The sequence below is a fragment of the Callospermophilus lateralis genome, chromosome 14 (assembly GCF_048772815.1).
Source record: "Callospermophilus lateralis isolate mCalLat2 chromosome 14, mCalLat2.hap1, whole genome shotgun sequence".
Taxonomy (NCBI): Eukaryota; Metazoa; Chordata; class Mammalia; order Rodentia; family Sciuridae; genus Callospermophilus; species Callospermophilus lateralis.
In genome coordinates this window covers 10,758,065-10,782,346 of record NC_135318.1, presented here as the reverse complement: position 1 = coordinate 10,782,346, position 24,282 = coordinate 10,758,065, and the positions used below count along the sequence as shown (strand labels likewise).

Sequence of the window (24,282 nt, the reverse complement as noted above, 5' to 3'; positions counted from 1 at the left end):
GCCCATTTCCACTTTACTTTATCTTCCTTTTTCCTTCTCTTTTTAGAAGTAAAACTTTCGGGTTTCCATTTTTTTTTTTTTTTTAGTATATTCACTTCCTTTTCTTCCATTTTCTATTGATCTGACTCCCAATCAGCTCAACCACTCCATCACCTATTTTCTTGCTCATCTAAAACAACTGTCAAGAGCATTGATGTGCCCCACTTGCCAAATCCAGCAGTTAATTCTCACTCCTCCTATCTTTCTAGACAAGACCCCTGAGCAGCACTGGACCCAACCCTGACTGCTCCCTCCTCCTTAAAACACTTTCTTCACCTGGACCCTAAGACCCTCATCTCCCTGATTCTGCTCCTCCTGGTTTTCCTCTCCTCACTCTCTGCTGGATTCTCCTTAGTATGCATACTTCTAGCCACAGGAACCCAGGCCTCAGATCTCTTCTGTTCTTTATCTCCCATTCCCTAGGTGATCTCAACCCACTCCTCATCCCCCAGTCTGTTTTCAACACGGAAGCAAGAACACTATTAAACTAAAGAAAGATGATGCCATTCCTATGCCTAAAACCATAGTAAAGTTCTCACTCAAAATAAAAAGCAAAGTTTGTATTATAGCCTCCCTCACTATTCTACCACCTCCTGCAAGCTCAGACACATGGGTCTCCTCATTCTTAGGTCCCTCATGCACACTCCACCTCAAGGTCTTCAGGTCTGCTTCCTCTACCTAAAATGCTCTTATAAGATTATCTGAAGAATGGCAGCTATTATGAATACAAACACCAAGTGTTGGCAAGGATGTGGGGAAAAAGACACACTTGTACATTGCGGGTAGAACTGCAAATTGGTGCAGCCAATATAAAAAGCAGCATGGAGAATCCTTAGAAAACTGGGAATAGAACCACCATTTGACCCAGCTATCCCACTCCTCAGTTTATACCCAAAGGACTTAAATACAGCATACTACAGTGACACAGCCATATCAATGTCTATAGTAGCACAATTCACAATAGCTAAACTGTGAAACCAACCTAGAGGCCCTACAGTAGATAAATGCATAAAGAAAATGTGGTGTGTGTGTATGTGTGTATATATATATATATATACACACATACATACATACACACACACACACACACACACACATACATACACCAATGGAATATTATTCAGCATTAAAAGAGAATAAAATCATGGCATCTGCAGGTAATGGATGGAACTAGAGAGTATAATTCTAAGTGAAGTTAGCCAATCCCCCCCCAAAAAAAAAAATACCAAGCGTTTTCTCTGATTTAAGGTTGCTGATACATAATGTCGTGGTGGTGGAAGGAGGACATGGAGGATTAGATGAACTCTAGATAGGGCAAAGGGGAAAAGGGAAAAGGGAAGGGAGAGGAAGGAAGGGGGGTATGGGGGTAGGAAAGATGGTGGAATGAGATGGACATTGTTACCCTAAGTACGTGTATAAAGACACAAATGCTGTGACTTTTCTTTCTGTACAACCAGAGATATGAAAAAATATGCTCTATGAATTGTAATGCATTCTGCTGTCATATATAACAAATTAAAACCTAAAAAATATGGGAAAAAAAGAATGAAATTATGCATTTTCAAGAAAATGAAAATAAAATTTATCTGCAGAGCCCATCATCCTACTCTGGCTTCTACTTATGTCACATTATCAGCAAAACCTTCTCTGACAATCCTGTAGAAAAGCACACATCTTCAGACTGCTACCATTGTCTACTTCTTTCCCCTATTTTATAGTCTCCCTTGTAGAATTGTTACCACCTAACTTAGCACTTACATCTCTGCTTCTACTCACTAACATGCAAGTTCCACTGACATAACCTTGTCTTTCTACTCCATTTTCTGCAGTTATCTCCAGCCCTTACCAGGGGACCTGACACATAGCACATGTTCAATAAATATTTGTTCAAATTAAAGACAGGGTGGAAGAGACAGAGAATTGAAAAACAGGGTAAGAAGATTAAGGCAAAAACAAAACAAAACAAAAAAAAAAAAAAAACCTCACAATATTGAATTATAACTTTTTGCTAATAAAATCCAGAGAGCTTACCATTTTTGGAGAATTTGACATGTCCTTTATCTATATCTAGGTAACATCCAATGGTGTCATGCATAGTGAATTCCTAGAAACCCAGAAAGTGAAGTGTTGTTAATAGAAAACAATATCTTAAATGACATTAAAAGTTCAAATATAGCTGTATCAAAAGCCTGTTAGTGTTTCAAAATAACCTCTACATGGTAACATAGGTATTAAAAAATGTCTATTAAAGAATTACACACATATAATGGCAGACTCACCTGACAGCCTTTTTAGAATCAACATATTTAGGTTCATTAACATTAAGATCACCCGAACAACTATATTTAGAATCATTGTAACTAAAACTAAGAAATGAGAACAATATAAGAGCCAAAGCCAAAACCAGAATGGGTAAAAAGAGGAAATTATGTAATATATTTTGGAGGGGTTAATAAATGGCATGAAAGAAAAATTATAATTACTATATATTTATCTAGTTTTATAATATATCTTCATTGAAATCCACATCTGAAATTTCTGTGGAAAATACATAGAAAATCCACTTGAGTTTGAGAATCATTTCTATACCCTCAGTTACAAATGATCAAGCATGCAACAAAACTCACTAATGCTATGTTTAAATCAATAACAGCATAGCTTACTTACCTCTCCATAATTATCAAACTGTTTGTTATGGGATTTCTTTCCTGTTCCACCAAAGCCAAATCCAAACTTGTCTGTACCTAGATTTAAAAAGTAGCTTAAGTATGTAGTAAGAGTAAGTAGGAAATTAAAAGCCCTGTTAAAGAAATAATCTTATATCTTCATTTCAACAAACCACAGGAAATTCTTCCCTCAAATTTCTGAATTTGGGGAACAACTGAAGCACTCTTAGCCTGTGGAGACCACTGGACATGACAGACATATGCACCACTCCATCCCACTTCGCTCTGGCCACTAAGAAATTCAGGCACAATTTTACAAGAATGTGGAGCATCTAAGCAGTACTGTGTGGATGTATTCATGCATTTTAACTTCACCCTGACTCCAATCATATTCTTAATCTTACTTCCCCTAATTTTGTACTGTTATATGAATTGTTTAGTTCAAATCTTTCTTGCAACAGAGTGAAGTACACATAAATTCTATTTCTAGGACTTTAAAATATAAACCTTTTATAGTTAAGTCTATTATTTTGTTTTCCCAAAATAACAAAATGTTAACAATCCATGAATAACTCAACCAATTCATTTACTTTAGGGACACTTACCTAGATCTAGGGAGGCCTGCATGGTAGACCACCCAACTCTGCACAACCCCTGGTCATGACAGGAGACTTCATAGTAATGTTTCCCTATAAAGGCAAAAAACTTTTTAGATTTATGTAAATCACATATATGACTCATGTACTACATAACAATAATGTGTATGTACCAAATGAAGAATTCAAAGTCATTTTTTATAATTAAAAATCTCAGATCCTTGATTTAAAGTAACTTTAGGGAAATTCATGCATTGATAGAGTTTCAAAGGGTTATACAAGTAAAAATGCCATTCGCATACCTTTCATTAATCCTTTAGTAGCTCTGCATCCATGCCATTCCTTCACTTCTCTACTTTGACAACAAAGACCATCTGACCCAATTGCTGGATTTGAGAAAAAAAACACAAAAACATCAGTACAAGCTTTATAAATCATGCATTGTGAAATAAATATCTTAACTTTGACTAATAATTCCTTCATTTATTACAATTTTCCAGAAAATTGAGACTTGCTGATTCCTGGGTGATAGCAGGACTTTCCCTAAAACTAACTGCCCTTACTCATCACCCAGATATCCTTGGCTATATTGAGGGCTAGATTCTACACTGTCATCTTTTACAAAGAGGAAAAGATTTCAGAGCAACACATCTAGAAAGGAATTGATAAGCCCTAATCTGACTTGCATCACCAGCAGATGTGTTTAGGCAACCATTCTCTACAGTCCTTTAAAGAAACTGGCACTCAAGCATAATGCAGTAGCCATCCATCATTTCTAGCCCTGATTTTATGCTGACATTAAACCTGAGTGGTCACTATATTAAAAGATAATGGACCCAGAAATCATAGTGGAAAAGTAGGAAATAGCATATAAACATGTATGTTACGCTAAAATATCTATCTAATAAAAGATAAGGCTCTATATTATATACCACAGTTGGTCACTGTGACATCCACATAGTAAGTGTTTACTGAAGTCAAGCAAAAATTTAGTTTTTGTCTATACTAGAAAGAAAATTAGCTTCTACTCTGGTTCTTGTCAGCAACTCATATTCAGTACATTTTTTTCTTTTTCTTTTTTTGTATTAGAGATTGAACCCAGGGAACTTAACCACTCACTGAGCCACAACCCCAAACCTTTTTATTTTTCTTTTTTAAATTTTGAGACAGGGCCTTGCTAAGTTGCTGAGGCTGGCTTTGAACTTGCAATCCTCCTGCCTCAGCCTCCCAGGCTGATGGGATTACAGGCATGCGTCACCATGCCCAGCTGCTGGAGAACAAATTTTTAAGAAACCACTTCATCAAATATCTTACTTCCCTTTTTCAAAAGATTAAATTATTCAAAGTACAAATTCTTACTCATGATATGATAATGAGTTATACAAAACTCTAAACTTTTTAAAATTCTTTTTTTAGTTGTCAATGGACCTTTATTTATTTATTTTTATGTGATGCTGAGACTCATACCCAGTGCCTCATACGTGCTAGGCAAGTGCTCTACCACTGAGCCACAACCCCAGCTCTTAAAATTCTTTATATAACATACAGATACAAAATTTTATATAAATGGTATGTGATAAAAATTAGCAGTTTTTGGTTTTGGGGGTGGGCTGTTTTGGCATGATTCCTCATCATGTCCATCTTACATTTCTTGCATCCTGCTTTTCATGGTCATCAACAGCAGATGAACACTCCCAACTCGAGATTCTGACTCATTCTTTGTAATGGTTGCACAATAGTCCTAATGTTTGATAACTGTTCTCCTAGCAATAGCATTTACTTTGTTGACAGGTTTTCAGTTTTCTTCCCATTACAAATAGTGATTCAACAAACAGCTTTATACGCTTTATACAGTTATGTTTGCATAACAGTACTTTTATTCTAATGAGAATAAAAGAATATATATCTTTAATTTTTGTAGGTAAGGCCATACTACTTTCCAGACACAATAATTCATAGGTTAGTCATCCTTTTGAATTTTATTTCCATTTCTCTATTACCTATACGTCTGATATTTGAATGTTTATTGACCATTTGAATGTTTTGCTTTGCTGTCTATTAATATCTTCTGCAGACTTCTTTTTTAACTTTTTATGGTTTTATTTATGACAGTAGAATGTATTTTGACATATTATACATATGTGAACTATAACTTTCCATTCTTTTGGTTGTATGGGATGTGGAGTTACATTGGTAGTGTATTCATATTATGAACATAGGAAAGTAATGTCAGATTCATTCTACTCTTTCCTATTCCCATTCCATCCATCCCCATTCCATCCCTTTATTCACATTTTCTTTATCCATTCATCTGTTGAAGGGCACCTAAATTGGTTCCATAACTTAGCTATTGTGAATTGAGCTAGTACAAATATTGATGTGGCCGTGTCACTGTGATATGCTGATTATAAGTCCTTTGGGTATAAACCAAGAAGTGGGATAACTGGGTCAAATGATGGTTCCATTCCAAGTTTTCTGAGGAATCACCATATTGCTTTCCAGAGTGGTGATACCAATTTGCAGTCCCACCAGCAATGTATGAGTGTGCCTTTTCCCCCACATCCTTGCCAACATTGTTACTTAAATTCTTGATGATTGCCATTCTGACTGGAGATGAAATCTCAGTGCTTAGTTTTAATTTACATTCCTCTAATTGCTAGAGATGTTGAACATTTTTTCATATATTTGTTGATTGCCTGTATTTCTTCTTCTGTGTCTTTTCAATTCCTTTGCCCACTTATTGATTGGGTTATTTACTGTTTTGGTGTTAAGTTTTTTGAGTTCTTTATATATCCTGCAAATTAATGCTCTACGTACAGGTGTCAAAGATTTTCTCCCATTCTATAGGCTCTCTCTTCACGTTCTTAATTGTTTCTGTAACAGTGAAAAAGCTTTGTAGTTTGATACCATCCCATTTATTGATTCTTGATTTTACTTCTTGCACTTTAGGAGTCTTTTTGAAGAATTCAGTTCCTCATGCGACATGATGGAGATTTGGACTCACTTTTTCTTATAGCGCAGGTCTAATGTGTAGGTTCTTGATCCATTTTGAGTTGAGTATTATGTAGCGTGAGAGATAGGGGTTTAATTTCATTTTACTACACATGGATTTCCAGTTTTCCTGCCACCATTTGTTGAAGAAGCTATCTTTTCTCCAATGTAGTTTATGGCACCTTTGCCTAGTATGAGATACTGTATTTCTGTGGGTTTGTCTCTGTATTTTCTATACTGAAGCACTGGTCTTCATGTCTGTTTTGGTGCCAATATCATGCTGTTTTTCTTACTGTAGCTCTGGTATTGTGATGCCTCCCGTTTCACTTTTCTTGCTGAGGATTGCTTTGGTTATTCTGGGCCTCATTTTTCCAATTAATTTCATAACTGCTTTTTCTATGTCTATGAAGAACATCATTGGAATTTTAATAGAAATTGCATTAAATCTGTAGAGTGCTTTTGGTAGTATGGACATTTTAACAATATTAAATCTGCCTACCCAAGAACATGGGAGATCCTTCCATCTTCTAAAGTCTTCTTCAATTTCCTTCTTGAGTATTCTATAGTTTTCATTGTAGAGGTCTTTCACCTCTTTTGTTAGACAGATTCCCAAATATTTTATTCAATTTCAGACTATTATGAATGGGATAGTTTTCCTAATTTCTCTTTCAGTTGATTCATTACTAATGTACAGGAACATAATTGATTTATGGGTGTTAATTTTATATCCCTCTGCAGATTTTTCTTATTGCTTGTGTCTTTCTTACCAAAATTGATAAAACTTTATCTGCTAGCTACATAATGAACCTTTATTAATTTATAATGATTCCTCATTTTTCATCAACATTCCATGTATTCTTATCTATTACTTGTCTACTATCTTTTTATGATATCTTCTTCACATTAAAAAAAAAAAACTATACAACTACACCTATGTTTTCTTTTATAATTTCTGAGATTCCTATTTGGGTTAATAATGTTTCACCAGTAAATTATGTATGTGATTTTCTACACTTATATATGATTACACACACACACACACACACACACACACACACACACAGAATTTAAATCTTAAATACATATGAAATTTATTTCTAATTCTGATATAAATTGAAGTCAATTTTATCTTGTTCCAGATGGATCATCAATTGTGCCAGCAGGCTTCACTGAATAAATCCTTTTTTCTCACTGAAATGAAACACTATTTTTTCCTTGCATATTAACTGAGATTTATTTCCATTACATTCTGCTGTCTAGTCCTATTTCAGTATTATACTGCTTAATTATAGTAACTGTTTTCCAATATCTGGTAAATTAGATCATTTATTAGACTTTTTCATAATTTTCTTAATAGTCCACATATTTTTCAGAAGAAAGTTTCTGAATTACAGAGGAGCAGGTAAAATCTGTCTACTTACCAAAAGCAGATCCTCTGTCATATGGATTCATTTGCCATTTGTTGAGCACTAAACCAATAACAATAAGAAAAGTTACCCAGAAATGTATGACATTAAAAATACTCTATAAAAAAAAAACAAAGCACATATTTTATATTTTACATGATATCTTAATTCCTCTAGATTCAATATGGTCACACACATTATTTAGAATATATATTTAAAGCTAGAGCTTTTTTGTTGAAAATCAAAACATGTCAAAGATAGTAATCACTGGCTTATCTAGGATTAAATTTTTATTTTCTTACTTGATTCAGTACACTTCTTATTAGGTGACTTTGACCTTTGTCCTCATTCCTACTTAGATGGTTGGTAAAATGAAGTTTAGGTAAATAAGCATACTGACTTCAATCATATTTATCAATAACTGGCCTGTATTTCAGAATCTAATAATTATTCTTCTATTATTATTAAAGGAAAAGCAAGACCTTTATCTTAATTCAATCATATTAAAAAGTTACACATTTTTTGTTTTTTTGTGATTGAAATTTTCCTTTTCTAAAATATTTTAATAGTCTATGAATAAAGAATTATAATAGCTAAGGAGAAGACTATTTTCTAGTCCAACTTTCTGCCCAAGGTAGAAATCCTTTCTAGATCATTTCTGATCAAAAGATATCCATCATGGGGCTAGGGTTGTAGTTTGGTGGTAGAGCGCTTGCCTTGCATGCATGAGGCACTTGGTTTATACTCAGCACCACATAAAATAAAAATAAAGATATTGTGTCCATCAAGAGCTTAAAAAAAAGATTTCCATCATTGGCTTAAATACTTGGAATAATGGAGAACTATCTTTCTGGAGGTTCTCTTCCCCATTGTTGGCTCAATTTAGGTATTGGGAAGTACTTAAGTTAAACAGAAATCATGCAGATTATTTTTAACTGGTCCTGGTCCTACTTTCTAGAATTATTTTCTCTGCAGATCTCCTCCACAAGTTGACAATTACCCTATTTCCTTTTGTACTTCTCCATGTTTCGATATCTTTTTAATTTCTCAGAGGACATGATTTTTTTCAAACCCTCACCATTCTAATTGTCCTGCTTTAGAAGAATTCTCTTTTATAATCATCTCACATAAAAGATGACATACAGTTATGACAAATTCTGAAACTATTTTATAATAAACCAATAGTCTAAATAGTTATACTCATTTTCTATTTCACAATTCAATTATAAATGAATTCTATGAACTATATAACATTGTTATTTTCAAACAAGCAAAAAGAAAATGTGATATGCCCATTCACTCTACTTAAGCTTGCTATTTTGTCACAATCCTATTTTGTAATATGACACAAATGACTTTGAAATATAAGTTTTGTTAAATTATAACAAAACCACAGATTAACTAAAATAAAACAGAATTTAAAAAGTGTTTAACAAAAGCAACATAATGTAAAATAAAAGTAAGATTGTTCATGGCACAGAAAGAATCATAAACTTACTAAAAGAACCAACTGAAATAGAACTGAAAAAAATTGACCATAAAATTTATACTTTACATTTTAACTCTCTGGGTTCCTTCCTTCCAACCTCAAAAAAAAAAAAAAGCACACTTCTTTTCCCACCATCATGGGTTTCTACTCTATATATTATCTGTAAAATCCTTCTTCAATATTTCCTTTGCAGAATGTTGTACCAATTTATCTTTAATATTAGACATAAAAAATTAAAAGGTTAAAAAGAAAAGACATGAAGATAACTAAATGTAATTTCCAAACTTCCAGTGTTCTTATTTTAGAAGGGACAATATTTCACTATGTGGGTTCTAAATGGCACTTAGCATCCCTGTTTTCCAGGGCACAAAATTCTAATATCACACTGCAGGTATTGGTAATAAAAAGGCATACCAAACCTCGAACTTCTAAATGTCAGAATGAGAATTAATGATTTACACAAAAGAAAACATCCATCTATAATAATTACCCGAAGCACCAGTTTTAATTGTTGTTTTTCCTTTTTTCCCTTCTTGTTGGTCTTTCAGAGTTTCATAAACTATCTGTATAACTGGAATACTGAAAGCCTATCAAAGAAACAAAGTTTTTTTTATTAGTGACAGGTATTAATAAGTTAATAATCAATATGAATGACAAAGGTTATACATACACATTGAATATTACATGCATTGGGTTGCTGCTCTAATTTCATTTGCCCAAACCCAAAACACCAGTAAGATAACAGGGAGTTACTGAATGAACAAAACAGAAGGCAGCTGATAACCCAAAACATAAACAGTAAGGCCCTTCAGAACAAACCTAAACTAAAAAGTATCATCTAGTCTGACAAATGGTTTCTCTAGAGGAGGCCAATTGTAGATCATTTCTTTATCACTAAGCCACTGCATTAAAATTCTGAAATGAGTATAAACACTAAACATACCACAATTCTTCTCAAGACAAGCTTAAATCTATATTCTTAAAGCCATACTCTTGTAGACGTTCAGTTTGTTGACAACAAAGACATTGCTCAATGGAAAGCCATCAATTGCTTACAGTTTGAAAATGGTTGTTTGGGGGTTTGTTTAATATTTTTTCAGTTGCTGATGGACCTTTTTTTACTTATTTAACTGAGAATCAAACCCAGTGCATCACACATGCTAGGCAAGCAGTCTACCACTGAGCAGTCTACCTCCCAGCCTTGGAGATGGTTGTTTTAGTAAATATTTCAAAATAACACTATGGTTCAAAGACACTTTAAAATTCAGCTCTTAATTAAAGTGAAATGTTAATTTAAATGTATTACTTACACCAGTTTTTCCACTTCCTGTTTCTGCAGCCTGAATTGGGGGAAAAAATTGATTTACAGTAAAACTGTCAATTACATAGATGAAATTAAAATGAAACCATGTAGAACTCTTTAACACTTAACTAGCTGCCTTTATTTTCACAGTACTTCAAGATTACCCAGACTTCCCCAGACAACTTTAACTATTGCTAATTCAATTCCTTAAGAATCTGTTCTTCCTTTCCTTTCCATTGCCACCAATCCAACTGAAGCCCTCATTGTTCTAATCTGATTATTATGACAATGTCCTAATAGTATCTAGCCCCACAGAGCAATACTACAATCTGTGTCCAAAGCAGGCTTCTCAAAAACCTAATTCTGACAATGTACCACACCTATTTAACACACTTTCCACTTTCAAAAAATGTCCAAATTCTTTAACAAGACACTGGAGCAAAAGTCCAAAAAATCTAACCCACAATATTATTTCCTATTTTACCAAGCTACATCTCCCACTCAGGAATATGTATTTTATGCTCCCATCTACCTGAACTACTCCAGGATCACATCCTCCCTTCTCCTACCTACTGTTTTTCTTGGAGCTTTTCTCTTCAATCTTCCCTTCCTCCAAACAGTCCCTTGTGATCCCTCAAGCCAAAGGATAAACTGACTTCCACCTGAACCCTGTAGTACTATGCATCTCCTAAGTAGGTGTCCCACTCTCTCACATGACATTTACTTCTGCACGTCTTCCTACCCTACTTGGTTTAAACCAAGAAAAATACAAATGTAATATTTTTTTTTCCTTGTGCCCCTACAGCTTCTACTCAATACTTTGATGGCATATGTATCATAAGTGTTGGTAAATAAATAAAATTAATTAATCATTCTTAAGCCTATGGAATTCTTAAATCGGGCTACACAAACAATACAAATACACCCCTTTACAATCATATTTAAACATACCATAAGTACATCACCTCCTCCTAGGATCAATGGGATGGATTCAGCTTGGATATCAGTTGGGAGGCTAAAAGAATCACAAGTGAAGAAATTTAGTTAAAAAAAAAAAGAAAATCACCTACCTAAGCTAACTAAATCATTTTATTGGTAAATGCGACCAATTTTTTCAGCTAGAAATATGCCCAAGTTAAAAAGGAAACATAATTGAAAGAATCACCAGAAAAATCATGTATCACTTTACAACTAGAATAAAAAAAAATTTGATATAGTCACTAAATGTTTAAATGATAAAACACCCTTGTTACCATGCATTTAGATTCTATGTACTTACAGCCAATCCATCTCTTCCACAGCTTGTGCAATCTCAGGCATAACACCCATCTCTGAAAATAAAAAGTAATTTTAAAATCCATACAACTAAACTTATCATAAATCATATTGCTCTTAAGATTCCTTTCACAGAACTGGGTAGACTTTAAAGCATGGCTTATTGATATCAGACCCACTAAGTATAGCAACTGCTGAGAAATGTCCAATGTCCAAGTTTTGGAGACACACTTGAGTTCAAATTCAAGCTTTTAGTTACTAGTAAGTGACCCTGAGCAAAGCCATAATCTGTTTTCTTCACACAAAATGAGGCTTATATGACTTACCTTGTAGGTATGAATACAGGAAGATTAGTGATAATAATGTAATGCATCTGACACATAGTACTCATAGTGCTGTTTACCTCCTAGAAGACTAGTGAAAAATCTGCCAGTCAGGGTTCTAAACCAGCATCTCAGTTGCTTCATTAAGTGATATGGCAGTTAGGTACCTTGCCTATTCCAATACCATTTGAATACCCTCAAGGATCTGAGAAAAATGAACAGCCCACATGTATTGGCAGCCATAATCAAAATTTTGGTTAACTGAAGAGGGAGCTGACAATGGTGGCAATTTCTGGGCAACTGGAAATGATCAGTTCTGATCTTAACTCTGCATATATTTAAATAATTCTACACCAAGGCAAGTCCAAAGTGAATAGATCAAGCTATTCCCAATTAAGTTTTCTCACTTCATCATTTCTTTAGTAAACTTTCTCAAGTTTAAAAGGAGTAGTCAGCTGGATTACTTCAATTTTCCTTCCATATGAGAAGGGATTTTTAAGTCTGAATTTATAAAAAGCACTTTTATTGCTATTATTACAAAAGTATACACTACTATAAAAGTGAATAAAAGTTAAACTTTACCAAGCCCAAGAAATTACAAAATTTAAAAATTTTGTAATTCTTGTCAGTTTGCGAAAAAGCATATAGCTAATCGTAATATATATATATATACATATATATAATCTTTTTTTTCATTTTCAAAAAGAAGGTTGTCATAACTTTAAATCTCCCCAGGAAAATCCAGATAGAGAAGCTAATTAAGCTCTAAAGGGAGGATCTTTCTAAGCATTACCCACTTTAGAATTCAGTTATATTCTCATTCTTAAAATACAAACTGCTTCAAAAAAGGAAGTGATGGTCTTAAATATGCCATATACACAAGCTAAAGCTGCTTGCAAAACAATAATACTGGAAAAAGCAACCACACAGTGCTTTCAGCAAATCCCAGACAATTTCTTGTCCCATTCTGGTCATAGCTCTGCATGTTTTCTTTGAGCACTTTTTAACATTTACAGGAAAAAAAGAATATTCATGTTATTTAATCCTACTTTTGCCTTTATTTCATCATTTCAGTCTCTTCTCCCAGTTCTCTGCCCCAACATTACTGAAATCTGTACATAACTTACAAAGACATGCATTTTATAAACAAAAAACTAGAACTTCTCTACAGATCTTGGCTCCAAAATTGTGTTAGGTAAGAATTAGGAAAAGAAAAACAGCAATCACCCTAAATAGATTTACCCAGGACTCTAATTAGATGTAATTTTGGTGATCTAAATTTCTCATATGACTAGAGATTTGGAATTCCTAATATTCTCACAGGAGAAAACTGAAAATTATACAATATGTGACATCTGATGTCATTTTAATGGGTTAAAACATTAAAAGTAGGCCTAACAATTTATTACTATATAAATTTATCATATTTAGTAAGCTTAAGGCTAATTATAGCTTTATAATACTGTAGTTGCATAAAAGGAGAATGATAAAGAAAGGGAGAAGCCCAGTCCAGTGGGTACAGGCCTGTCTGTAATCCCAACTACTCAGAAGGCCAAGAAAGGAGAATGTCAAATTTAAGGCCAGTCTGGGAAACTAAGCAAGCAGCTCTAAAAAATAAAAAAAATAAGGGGTTGGGGTTGTGGCTCAGCAGTAGAGCACTTGCTTAGCCTGTGCAAGGCCCTGGGTTCGATCCTCAGCACCACATATAAATAAATAAATAAAATAAAGGAATTGTGTCCAACTACAACTAAAAAATAAATCTTTTTTTTAAAATAAAATAAATACAAATAAAAAAGACTGAGTATATGGCTACGAAGTGGGGCACCCCTGGGTTCAATTTCCATTAACCCCCCCACCCCAACTACTGGGTTCAATAAGTCAAATCAAATCCTGTTTGTAATAATGGAGTATCATGGGCGAATAAATCAACAATTAATTTTCAAATTTTACGTTGGGCTAACTTAAACATGAGTGAAAATGCTTTCCCTCTGGCTTCGACATTTAATGTTAATATTGCTACAGTGTCCTTAACAACAAATAGAAGAGCAGGTTTATCCTTGCGTGGATTTTTTTTTTTTTTTTTTTTTAACTTTAAAAGGCCTGGAAACAACTGAATGGAGGCAAGATCGTCACTTGTCCCAATGACCCCTCCCCACGCCCTGTTGCTTCCAGGCCTGGCCAAAACCTGATAGGATGCGGGCAAAACCTGGGTCGCAAAGCGCCAGGGCCACGTCAAAGGGGCAGGAGCCTGGCCATCCGCTAGCAGCTGGCACATCGCCACCGCCTGGTTGCCGCCGCCCCGCGCAGACTGGCAGGAAAGCCGAGGTGACACCGATGGAAGAGAAAGAAGCTTGAGAAGGAGCAGGGGCAGTGCCGTCCCCGGCAGCACCTGGCGAGAAATGCCCTCCCAGAAGCTGGGCCGCGCGGACGGGCCTCTCGGCGGCCGCCACTGACCCCGCAGCGCAGGGCCCCAGGGCTGCAGCGGACTGCGCCCTGCAGTCCGCTGCAGCCCCTAAAGCTCCTCCCCAGCCGCCGCGGGGCCGAGGCGTGCAGCGAGCCGCCCACACCACCCCCAGCTTCCACCAACGCACCGGAGAAGGCCGCCATCTTCGCCTGTCCTCCGTGGCTCGGCTCACTCGTTCCCTCCCTCCCTACTGACACCGCGGGCGCGGCAGCGCGTGCTTCCGGCCCTTGGCCTTCGCGTTCCGAGTCCGGGCAGAGACTCGGCCCCGGGAGAACGGTTCCGACCGAGAAAAAGACACCCGGCTTGCCACTCACAACCCTGAGCCCCAGCGCAGGCCCAGCTCAGCTGGACGGTGCCTTCCCGAAGTAGCCAGGACCGGTCACTAGCCGTCCTGGTGGTTATCAATTCTTTAGAGCAGTCCGCTTGTCATCAGGATCACTTTTCCTCAGTCAAGGAAGCAGATGTTCGAGGATTAGGGTCAAACCATGGACCCGGGCTGATCTAACAGCAAAACTACCCTCCTGGCTGCCTCCCTCGTCCCCCCCCTCCCCCCCACCCCCACCACTACCCCAGTCTTCAGCTCACATCAAGACTAGTGAGTGCCTGGGACACACTAGATATTTGTTACGTATTTTTGACGGAAATAAGTAGAGATTTAGGTCTCCCTCCTTTTCTTTCAAACATGTTTGATGTAGCTTTGATAATTTCAGGCTTGACTTCCAGGCAATTTTGACTCCTTTCTCTTTGCAGAAAGATGGTACAAGTAAACGAATATTAATCCATCCCACCACCCACTCTGCCAGGTAGTAATAGAATCTTTAGATGCACACGCTGAGATTCAGGAAAGTTAGTAACTTGTCTAATACTACAGAGCTACTAAATGGCAACCTGGAATCTGGGCCATGTCTGCTGACTCCAGGGCCCATTCTGTACTCTGTATAGTCTGTCCCAGAGTGTCATGAAGAAAAGTGAAACCCTAAGTCCAGATATGATTAGAAATACAAGTCTGAGAGTCATACCCTCTGGATTTGAATTCTAGCTGTGCCAATTGCTAGCTGTGTAGTCTTGAACAAGTGTGAAATTTCTCTGGGCTTCTGGTTGCTCAACTCTAAAATAGGGATGAGCAATAATAGCATCTATCTCAGGATTGTTAGGAGGATTCAATAAAATATATAAAGCATCTAGAAGAGTGCATAGTACATGAAAACAATATAAAGTATTATCCCTATTATTATTATTTTTTTAAGAATTTACTTGAAGCTCCAAAAGCCAATGACAATACATTCAGGTCTGCAGTTTCACACTTCCAAGAGAGCACCACTCGCATTATATTCTATATTCTTGTTATGTTTTGTATAAATGATACTGAGAATTATACAACTTAGCAATTTCAAAAGGAAATCTGAAATCTGGTGTTTGTGTCTTTAACATTCACCCTAATCATATGAACGTATCGAAGATGCAAATAAATAGAAAAAGTTTCTCTAAAGAAAGTTTTGAAGTGCTGTTGGGCTTTTCCTTTCTCAAGGGAGAAAGCAATTTCCAGGGTCTACTCAGAGGAGCTTTGATCGCAAGAAGTTGAGATCTGAGATGGGAGGAGAGGAAAACACGCATAGAGAGAAAGCTGGCTTTTTTCTCCCAAGGGCTACACAAACCTGTGGGAAATGAACTTGAAGCTTCCCTCAAAGGGAATGTACATAAGAGAGCTGCCTAGAGAAGCTGAGTTGTTCAGCAGACAGACCCTCAAAGGACCCTGTTGTTTCTGTACCATCCAGCTGGAGGGGAGATACTACCTGTGTGAGAGCCACTTGGAGGACACCAGCAGGAGAATCTCCAAGGCAAACACAAAATATGCCCTTTGGGGGAAAGAATCAGCCTTGAATGTGACTGAACCAAGGAGGAGCAGAATCAAATCACACGGCACCAGCCAATGAAGATGGGAACCCCACTCACTAGACTATCTATCCCTCCCCAGGAATCAGAGACAACAGCTGATAGGAGAGGGGAGAGCAGAGAAGACTGACCTCCACTACAACACAGCTCTCAGACTTGGGATAGGCCAAGGTGGGGAGGAAGAAACCTTGGTTAAATTTGTGAATCTAGATCACTATACTGAACTCGAGACTGTAATTGTATTGAAAGCAATCATAGTTTTTCATTAGTTGAGAGTGACTGGAAAAGTTCTAGATGATGCCAGACACTTCATTTAGGTGAGCAGAAAAGGTAACTTACAGAAACTATTTCAATATAATAAATGGTATTTTCTGTTTGGGCCCTATGAAGTTCAGCCCATTTAATATATTGCTATAATAATTATAAATGTGTGTGTGTGTGTGTGTGTGTGTGTGTGTGTGTGTTTTATAGTATCGTCAAGAATGGGAATTGGAATGTAACTGGGATTAACTTCTCTTCTGGAAGGTAGGTAAGGCCAGGTAGAGAAATATCAGGCAATCCCTTCATGAAACCAAAAAATAAAGGTTGTGTGTGCCCCCCCCCACACACACACCAGTAACATGATTAGTGGGGTCTGTGTCCCCAGAGCAGGCTGATTAAATGGGGACCTACTACCACAGATTTCTTTAATCCCTGCCCTGGATCTTGAATACTGTCATGATGGAGTCTTCCATCAATAAGCTCATTCATCTCTGCTGCAGCTCTTGGTTGGTGAGTATCCTGCACCCACCCTCCTTAGAATAGCAGAATCCTCATCCTCCATGTCCAGAGGAGAAGTCACAGTTAGGTGGGAACATGGCTGCTAGAAGGTGGTGCCTAATGGCAGCTGGATAGGAAGAGATTGGACTGACTTTTAAAATTCCTAATTTGGGTTTGTCTCCAACATTTATTTCTTTAACCTCATGATAACCCCACATTTCATGTAATTGCATGTTTTGGATCCCACTGATCATGTTGTAGTGCAATTTTACTATAATAAGTATGCATCAGAGAGACTGTGTTATATATTACAAGTAAGCTGTGATATTCCCCACTGCAGAACAGATGGTTTTGCAAAGACAGCCTTTAAAAAAAAAAAAAAAGACCTTCAGATACCCATGATAGTGCATATAAGATGAGCCTTGTGAAAGATTCTAGATTGGTCACTCAAAAGCAACACACAGCCTACATCTTAGTCTATTTTTACTGCTATCACAGAATACCTGAGACTGGATACTTTATAAAGAACAAAAAAGAAGGTAGGAAGGAGCAAGATGAGGAGAAAACAATCATCTTTTCAGACTTCTTTGTAGTGAAAGACAGCCTTGAAAACTATTTCTTCCTAGAGGGATATAAATGCTGATGCCAGGTTGGTACTTCTAGGAACCCTCTGTACAAATGCAATGAGACATAAAAGTCAAAGCTGCAGGCTACTGTTACTGAAGCAAAATTGATGGAAACTGGCTTCTTAATGAAGATGGCAAACTAAGTGACCAGCCCATGTCTCTCTCTACACAGATCTCTTATGGCTCACCAATGCCTTTCTTAGTTAAGTTTCTTTAAATTTCCTCTTACCTGCAGCCCAACACACTCCTGAGAAGTACAGAAAAGAAATAAGATGAAGCATTCCTCATTACGGATGTTGTATAATGAATCTTTCAGAAAAAAAAATTCAAGTGGTCTATAATAGAGCAGTAAGTAATCTATTATGGCTATAGGGAGGGGACATTTGGCCTGGGTCCTAAAAGTACCATGAAACATGACCCTTGGGCAGGTGTAGTGGAGCATGCCTATAATTCTAGCTACTTGGGATGCTGGGGCAGGAGGACTGTAAGTTTGAGGACAGTCTGGGCAATTTAGGGAGAACCTGTCTCAAAATTAAAAAAAATAAGGAGGATTGGGTATATAACTCAGGGTTAGAATGCCCCTGGGTTTGATCCCCAATACTGAAAAAAAAATCCTTGAATATATAGTCATTTCTTCACAACTAACAATGAAGATGAAATGTGCTTTGTGCAGTGGAGGACATGACCCAGGCCAGGGAACAAAAACCAAAGTAGATTGGTGCTTTATCCCTTCATCAACACCAATTCTGTCCCCATTTCCTAGTCCCAGCTTTTCGGAATGGAAAAAGCTAGCTACCTAGTTCCTAAGGATTTTGCCACCAAGAGGAAAGAAACAGCAAGAGAGAGAAATTGTTTTAATATAAAAGAAGTCGAGTAGAAATACAATATCTTCATTGCATAACTCCCCTCAAGTCATGCTACAAACCCACTGATCTTTTCACAGAAGTAACAGCACTCTTCTCTTTCCTTAAATGCTGTCCATGAAGTTTGTCCCCAGACCCATGAGGTAGGAGAAAAAAGTTCTCAAGAATACTTGCTCTGGATTTTGAATGTGATGGTGCCTCTCATCAATAAGCCCTTTGCCCTCTGCTGTGGCTTTTAGGTGGTAGGTCTCCTGCAGCCACAGTCCTTATAGTGACACACACCAAATCCTCCATGTGCAACCTCCTGCTTACTTCCAGCCTCAGTACCTGCCCTCTCTTCCAAAAACATTACTTTCCAGGATGTCAAACTGCATAGCAATCCTTGCGTACATCAGAGTGCCTTTCGCTGCTTTGCATTTTCTTATGCTATTCTCCTCCCTGGAATAGCTTTCCCTCCAGTTTTGGTAATGTCTTGCTGTGTTACAGCTACCCACAATTTTGTGAATTAATACAACCACCAATTTATTTGCTCAAGACTCTATGGGTCAGCCATTTCGGTGGGATTAGCTGGATGGTTCATCTGTTCCACATGGCGTTCCAGGAGTTATTCACTCAGTTGCGTTCAGCTGGTGTCTCAGCTGGGTTGGAAAATCTGGGAAGACTCACTTCCATGGGTGTGCCCTAGCATTTCCCCAGGGGGCCTTGCTTCCTCTGTGTGGTCAGCCTGGACCTCCTCACAGAGGATCGGTACCAGGGAAGACAGACTTCCTACATGGCAGCTGGGTTCTACCAGGATGTGTTCCAAAAATAAGAAGCAGATGTGCACATCTCTTGTCAGTCTTGAAAGGGAGTACAGTGTCCCTTGTATCAAATTCTCTTGATCACAGAGCCCAAACTCATAGGGAGAAGAAATACACTCTACCTCTCAACACAATCAATGACAAAGAGTTTGCAGCCATTTATTATAAACTCACCTTCTATAACACATTGGGTATATTTACAACATATCACCCATAACACCTATCTCCTTGAAGAACTCCTAATTATCATTTGGATTCGGCTAAATGAGCACCTTACCACAAATCCTGCTATATGAATGTTTATTTCTCCTTTTCCTTAAAATTTGGAATCTTTGCTGTACATATAGCTGCCCAGAATAAAGATTCCCTCCTTCTTGGCCTCCTGGTAGCTAGATATGGCCTGTGTTCTGGCCAGTGGTGTGTGTGTGTGTGCGTGTGTGTGTGTGTGTGTGTGTGTGTGTGTGTGTATGTATATGTATATATATATATATGTAAACAGAAGTGTCAAAAGAGACTTCTGGGGATGTAGCTCAGTGGTAGAGTGCTTGCCTAGCATGTGTGAGGCACTGGGTTCGATTCTCAGCACCATATATAAATAAAATAAAATAAAAGCCTATCAACGACTAAAAATCTATTTAAAAGAGAGAGAGAGAGACTGACTGACTTCCGGGAAATGTCCCTAAGGGAGGTAGTACCTGTGATTTTAGATTTCTTTTTTTTTTTTTTTTTTTTGGTACTGGGGATTTAACCCAGGGGCACTTAACCACTGAGATGTATCCCTCAGTCCTGTTCTATTTTTGATTTGGAGACAGGGCCTCAGTAAGTTGCATAGGGCCTTGCTAAATTGCTGAAGCTGTCTTTGAACTTGCTATCCTCCTGCCTCAGCCTCCTGAGTCGCTAGGATCATAAGTATGTACCACCACACCTGGCATGACTTCAGATTTTTACATGAGATAATAAAGACTCTCTTCCTTTGGGGGTTTCTGAACCATACAGCTAAAGTGAATCCTATTTTAAATACCCCTGCTAGTTATCTGTTTCTATAAAACAAATTGTTCCAAAATCCAGTGACTTTAAAAATAAACATTATCAGTCACAGCTTCTGTGGAACAGAATTCAGGAGCAGTGTGGCTGAGCAGGTCCACTGAGAGACCCTCTTAGAGTGGCAGGCAAAGTTCTGGTGGGGAATGCAACCGTGCAAAGATATGGCTCAGACTGGAGGATCAGCTTTAAAAGGTAGGTCACTCACAAGACTGTGATGAAGTGAGTGGGAAACCTGTTTTCCACATGTCACATGCCACATCTTTGACTACTTCAGTGTTGTCAGGACTCATCTGCTGGCTCCTCGCCCTCACTTCCCCGCCAAAGCAAGGCAACTCCAAAGCAGAATGAGTGACATCTTTTATGGCATGGTACAGCCATCAAAGGCACACACTGTCACTTCTTCAGTCTCTTATTGATCACATAGGCCCATTCAACGAGGGAGGGGACTACACCCATAGCAGTGTGGATACCAGTTGATGAAAATCCTGGGGAACCATCTTGGAGGCAGGCTACCAGAGGCCCCTGCTTCCCTAACAGACCCCAGATTCTGTTCACGTAGCAAGCTGTAATGCAGGAACAAGCACGTTCATAAGCATCCCCTGGGATAAATCTTGCTGCTTCTAGACCAGCCGCTGTCATCACTATACTTGTCGGCTTCGCTTTCCCTGTTTTTCATAATTTCCCTGACTTAGTGTTGTGGACATGGAGAGGCTCCCGTTTAAATATCCTCCTTTCCCGTCTATATTTCCTGCAGCTTCTGAGCAGAGCAACAATCATTGAATTTTATGCTTTTGTCAAAATAAGTTGTCAGAAACGGGTCCAGATCTATTAGAATGCAACAGCCTTCCCGCTGCCCTGGCATTCACCTTATGGTGCAGGGACAGAGGGGGCCTGGCAAAGAGACATAAATCCAGAGATCTATAGCTCTGTATCCCCTGAAGAAGTGGCCATAAAGTCCTTCACTCCAGATATATGGAGGGAGGGTGACAAAGGGCGGCCTGGAGGAGTTTCAGAGGGGCTGTAAAACAGAAAAAAGAGATCTTACTAACTGTCAGTCTCATTATAAGCAAGCCAGGCAGGGACATGATTTATGGTTGGGTGCTGACTGGCCGGCAGGCATGACTGTGGCTCTCTCCCCCATCCCCGCCATCTTGAGTGCTCATCAGCCCCTGTGAGTGACGCTGATGGCTCCCGGGGAAGCGGTCCTGCACTGGGAGTCTGCGCAAGAGAACACCGTGTGGAGGTGGGAGGGTTTGAGAACAGTCTCTGTGCCTGGCACATGTTCTGAATACAGCAGCCCAGAATCTCTGAGGACCCCAGCTTCCTCTCTGTGGTAGAAAGCCACGTGGCCCCAGCTCACAGAGTTCAGGCTTGCTTTCTCTGCTTCCCACCAGTGACCTCATTCACTGTACCTTCTGCCTGTGACACTGATCATAGGGTTTCGTGTTAACAAGGCTTGAGAGTGTTTTACCAGCCGGAACAGGATAACTTGCTATATTTAAAAGGGAGGAGATAATTTTTAAAAAGGTCAAGAATTCTTCAAAATGCCTGGAGACAATAATTCTGGATATATAAACTGATACAGCCTGGTACCAGTGACATTATAATCATAAGGATGGGAATTTGCAAAGGCTGCTTCAAGTACAGCTTTGAACAGTGATGTTCCAGTCACGATAATTGTATTATAAATCACCCCCAAATGTTTCGACTTATGATATCCATTTTTTTTTATCTCACCAATCTGTGGGTGAGGGACCTGGGACAGGATGCAGCCGGAATGGCTTCTCTCTGTTCCACAACGCCCAGGAGCACCTCCACCACAAAATCAAGGCGAGGGGGTAGAATCCGAAGATTCAGTCATTCACAGTTGATGCACGTATCAGTGGGATCCTAGTTGGGGCTGTTTGATGCTGCAGCATCTCATGTGGCCTGGCCCCTTGCACAACATGGTGGTTGTGTCCTAAAGGTCAGCATCCCAAGGGCCTCGTGGTCTTTAATGACCACACTTCAGAACAAGCAGTGTCACTTCCTCCTCATTCTATTAGTTGAGACATTTACAAAGTTCAGCCTACTTTCAAGGATAGACCTCCTGTATTCTAGACATATTCTTTCTTACCTCCATGGTGGAGTAGCAATCCAATTTCCTCCTGCAGGGCGGGGTGGAGGGGGTGAACTAGCCCAGCCAATGTAGTAAGTCCCTTTTCTGACTTTTGGTTCAGAGGCATGAGGATCCCAAAATGACCAGGAGGCAGTCCTAACTTCCCGTTGGATAGAATTGCCGTCATATCTCCTGGGGGAAGTATTCCTCCCTTCTCAGACATCCAGAACGTAAAGTTAAGAGGAAAAAAGTGGTGACTCTGCTAATGGATTTCTAGAGGTGATACAGTGCCACTCCTATCCCTCCCATCCCTTGATTATTTGTCCTGTGAACCATGGTTATGGGAGAAACAGCACCATATATTAAACACTGACACAGAGCATATGGTTGTCTCTGCCGCGTGAGTATGTTCAGTCTGCTAACTTGAAAGCTGCCTCTGCCTGGGGAAGAAGTGGGAACATGGAGACCCAAGAGTGAGCAGGCACTGCGTGTTAGTGCCTGGGATACCTTTGCAGGATCCTTTACTTACGATTCACCTAACAGAACATATTAAGTGCCTCCTGTGTACCCTAGCCTGCAGCAGTGCTGAGGATATACAGACAGGAGTAAGCCATACTTTCTTTGCTTTCAAGATAATCAATGTTTTTCAAGTGAGATAAAATGCACCTGATGGAGGGGGCTGTGTGGAGCCTGGAGCTCCTTCCTCCATTTGCCATCTTCCATCCAAGGCTCCTCCACCTGGATCCTCTTTCAAGCAAAATGGCCTTTTCATGGCAACTCAGAAATCCAAGGGGGAGGAAACTGAAGCTGCTGGGCCTCCTTAAAGCCCGAGCTCAAAAGAGAAACCTTTCACTTAGGAGCCCAGCCAGGTTCCAGGGGAAGAGACGCAGGCTTCACCTGCTGTGCTTCTGGGCTGGAGCACTTGAAGTCCTTTGGTCTACACTCCCTTTTTCGTTACATGATTGCAAACTGACAGAATTCTAAACCTGCCCTCCTAGCACCCCACCCTACCTCTAGTTTTCATATGAGATATCTTGCCTAATACACGCCAAAGCACACAGGATATTTGTGATGTCCCAACTACTCGTTTGAAAGAAATTTCCAGCTCCACATTCAACGGTTTATACCACTGATCCTCAAAGGCAAGCAGGTCCCCATTATTCCAGGGAGTTCCTTCCACCAGATTCCTAGGTCTAGACCACAGGAAGTTTTGTCCCCTGAGTCTGAGGCCAGCTCAGGGATATGCATTTAAGCAAGTCCTCGAGGTGGTTCCGATACAGGAGTCCTCCCTGAACCACCTGTATAGAGCAAGGTTAGTCTAGAATATTGTTGTTTTAGGGCTCACCAATGGGGGCATGTTGATTTTGTGTTGATTTTATTCTTAGATGCCATTTTATTTCCTACCTCTTGGACCCTCAAAGGCAAAGCAGCATACTAATCTGGTAGAGACAGTTTTTTTTTTTTTTTTTCCAGTTGTAGATGGACAGCAGGCCTTTATTTCATTTGTTTATTTTTATGCAGTGCTAAGGATGGAACCCAGTGCCTCACATGTGCTAGGCAAGTGCTCTACCATTGAACCACAGCCCCAGCCCTGGTAGGGACAGATTTTAATCAGTAATCTATAGCATTAGGGAAGAGGGTCCAATG

The 24,282-nt window shown here is 38.8% G+C and overlaps 1 protein-coding gene across 1 annotated transcript in view; it reads right to left on the bottom strand.

The window, feature by feature from the left end:
• The window catches only part of Ddx1 (DEAD-box helicase 1), a 36,928-nt gene extending 22,157 nt beyond the window's left edge, over positions 1-14,771 (bottom strand). The window contains exons 1-10 of the mRNA XM_076833157.2: positions 14,680-14,771; positions 11,770-11,821; positions 11,442-11,505; positions 10,498-10,527; positions 9,678-9,774; positions 7,714-7,761; positions 3,604-3,687; positions 3,311-3,394; positions 2,707-2,783; positions 2,071-2,143 (exon numbers count right to left, since the gene is read on the bottom strand). Of these exons, the coding sequence (XP_076689272.2) occupies positions 2,071-2,143; positions 2,707-2,783; positions 3,311-3,394; positions 3,604-3,687; positions 7,714-7,761; positions 9,678-9,774; positions 10,498-10,527; positions 11,442-11,505; positions 11,770-11,821; positions 14,680-14,695 (625 nt within the window). The 5' untranslated portion in view covers positions 14,696-14,771. The remainder of the gene's footprint in view (positions 1-2,070; positions 2,144-2,706; positions 2,784-3,310; positions 3,395-3,603; positions 3,688-7,713; positions 7,762-9,677; positions 9,775-10,497; positions 10,528-11,441; positions 11,506-11,769; positions 11,822-14,679) is intronic.
• Positions 14,772-24,282: the final 9,511 nt, after the last annotated feature.